At 34.3% G+C, this 2,135-nt stretch overlaps 1 protein-coding gene across 1 annotated transcript in view; it reads left to right on the plus strand.

Annotated features, from left to right (window-relative positions):
- Positions 1–928: 928 nt before the first annotated feature.
- The window catches only part of LOC113240656 (aldo-keto reductase AKR2E4-like), a 10,408-nt gene continuing 9,201 nt past the window's right edge, over positions 929–2,135 (plus strand). The window contains exon 1 of the mRNA XM_026478014.1: positions 929–1,036. Within this exon, the coding sequence (XP_026333799.1) occupies positions 992–1,036 (45 nt within the window). The 5' untranslated portion in view covers positions 929–991. The remainder of the gene's footprint in view (positions 1,037–2,135) is intronic.

The following is a 2,135-nucleotide window of genomic DNA, read 5'->3' on the forward strand; positions in this document are numbered from 1 at the left end:
ACGATTACCATGCTGGGCCGGGAAGGATATGTGTATGGCTTGTATCTGTTTCCCTCGTGGGTTTGCATATAATAATGGGTTTGTCATGTGTGTGACCATGGCACCGACGATACAGGGTTTCCCTAGTGTGGGGAAAAAAGAAAAAGAAAATTGGCCCGGGTTGCACTTTGATTGTTTCTTTTCTATTTTACTCCATTTATTAAATTAAATTCCAAAATATGATTGAAGGAAGACGGTAAACGTTCCATCAAACTAGTACATAGATATCGTCGCATTCTATCTATAATTTCCTAATTTAAATTTAATTTAATTTAATTTTAATTAATTTCAGTTTCGCGTGTGGATACAGTGAGTGTGGTTTGTGTGAAAAAAGTGAGCCTCATTTCCTAAGTTTAAAACTTACATTAAAAGTGTTTTCATTGAAAAGTCATATTATAAAATTGAAGACGACGTATTACATAAAGACATATGGAAAGACGACATACATGGTTCTAGATTCCACACAAATTTGATTCAAACTGTATTTCACCCAATCCCTACAGTTTCTTGTTCGTATTTCTCAGAGAAACCAATACAATGATTATGCAGTAACTTAAAAAATTACGTTTTCAAGTGTAAATTTATTTTCTTGTAGAATAAATTTTTACTATACAATAAATGATTTTTTGATTTGATTGGTATGTAATTGCTATCTAAAGCATGAGTAATATTGTGGTACTTACTTAATTTGCAAAACGTACTTGATCTTTAATTACTTTGTTACTTATTTGATGTTCATTGTCGGTCATTAGATGTATTATACAAATTTGTGTCTTAATCGTATCGACGAACTAGTTACATTACGTTGTATCGTAATATTGCCGACGACTTTTTGTAGTCGGGTCGTAGTAGTATAGTCTAAAAGACCGTTAGAACTAACAGTCAAGCTCTTGGCTACTGCCGTGGCACAAAGCATTTGCCGGGAAGCAAGCCTCCGGTACAAACGTGCAAGATGGCGTCTACAAAGTTCATGGGACTTCTATTGGCGGTTATTCATGTAAGTAAATTTGTGTAGTTACTACACTAAAATAGCGTTTTTTTAAATATTATCCTCTTTTTTATTAAAACTCTTTTGTTTTTAATTACGTATGACTTTAGTTCTAAAAATAAAATTGTAAATATAATTGGTTTTGTTGTGATTTAATAATAACTTATTCCTGTTTTTTGGATCCATAGCGTTAGTAATAATTGTGTATATTTTAAACTCATTTTTTTATAATATTAAGTGACGGGACGACCAAGTCGTGCGTCTGATGGTAAGCTACACGCCTGTCCATAACAGTTCCATTGCCACTCAGAACTTTAAATCGCAAAGATCTGAGGGGCACTGCCACTGCGCCCGTCACCCCGAGTTGTAAGTTGACAAATCCCATGTGCCTGTGATTTCACCAGCACCCTTACCCTTCAAAACCGGAACACAGTAATGCTGACATTACTGCTTGGCGGCAGAAAAAGGTAAGATGGCAGTATTTCCCTGGACGAATTCTTTCACAAGTAGCTCTACTGCTACTAAAAATTATTTAAATAAACAAATGTGTCTATCTATTTCTATATATCTATCTCTATCTCTAAGTTAAATAAAGATCAAATTAAATAAATACAGTGTTAAGAGCAGGTCTAGCTTGACACATAAGATTGAAATTCAACTTTAAGTCGCTTCCGATAAGAAGTTTCTAAAGAGCAAGGTGTCATGTGTTGTTTACCGTACGATCAGTCTCCAAGAAAATATTCACTATTATGGTATACCGTTGAAAGTTTTGTCTTTTGCGTTACCAGCCACATTAAAGTTCATGTAATTCTTTTCTTATGGTGAATAATAATAATAATCGTCGTTTATTTCTCCTTCCACAAAGTAATAAGGTACTTACTAAAAAAATTACGAAACAAAGTATATATTTTGTGGAAAGCTGGAGCTTAAAATAAATCGGTGATTTGTATTTTAGGCCTCCAGGCCTCCCAACTCAGATTACATTATAATTACATCATTTTGTTCTTAAGTAGGTACTAAGAGCCTATACAGAGAAGAAGGTACGGGCGTGTGTATGTATTTGTGTGTGTGTGTGTGTGTGTGTGTGTGTGTGTGTGTGTGTGTGTGT

Source organism: Hyposmocoma kahamanoa, unplaced genomic scaffold (assembly GCF_003589595.1).
Source record: "Hyposmocoma kahamanoa isolate Upper Pololo Valley unplaced genomic scaffold, ASM358959v1 160, whole genome shotgun sequence".
Taxonomy (NCBI): domain Eukaryota; kingdom Metazoa; phylum Arthropoda; class Insecta; order Lepidoptera; family Cosmopterigidae; genus Hyposmocoma; species Hyposmocoma kahamanoa.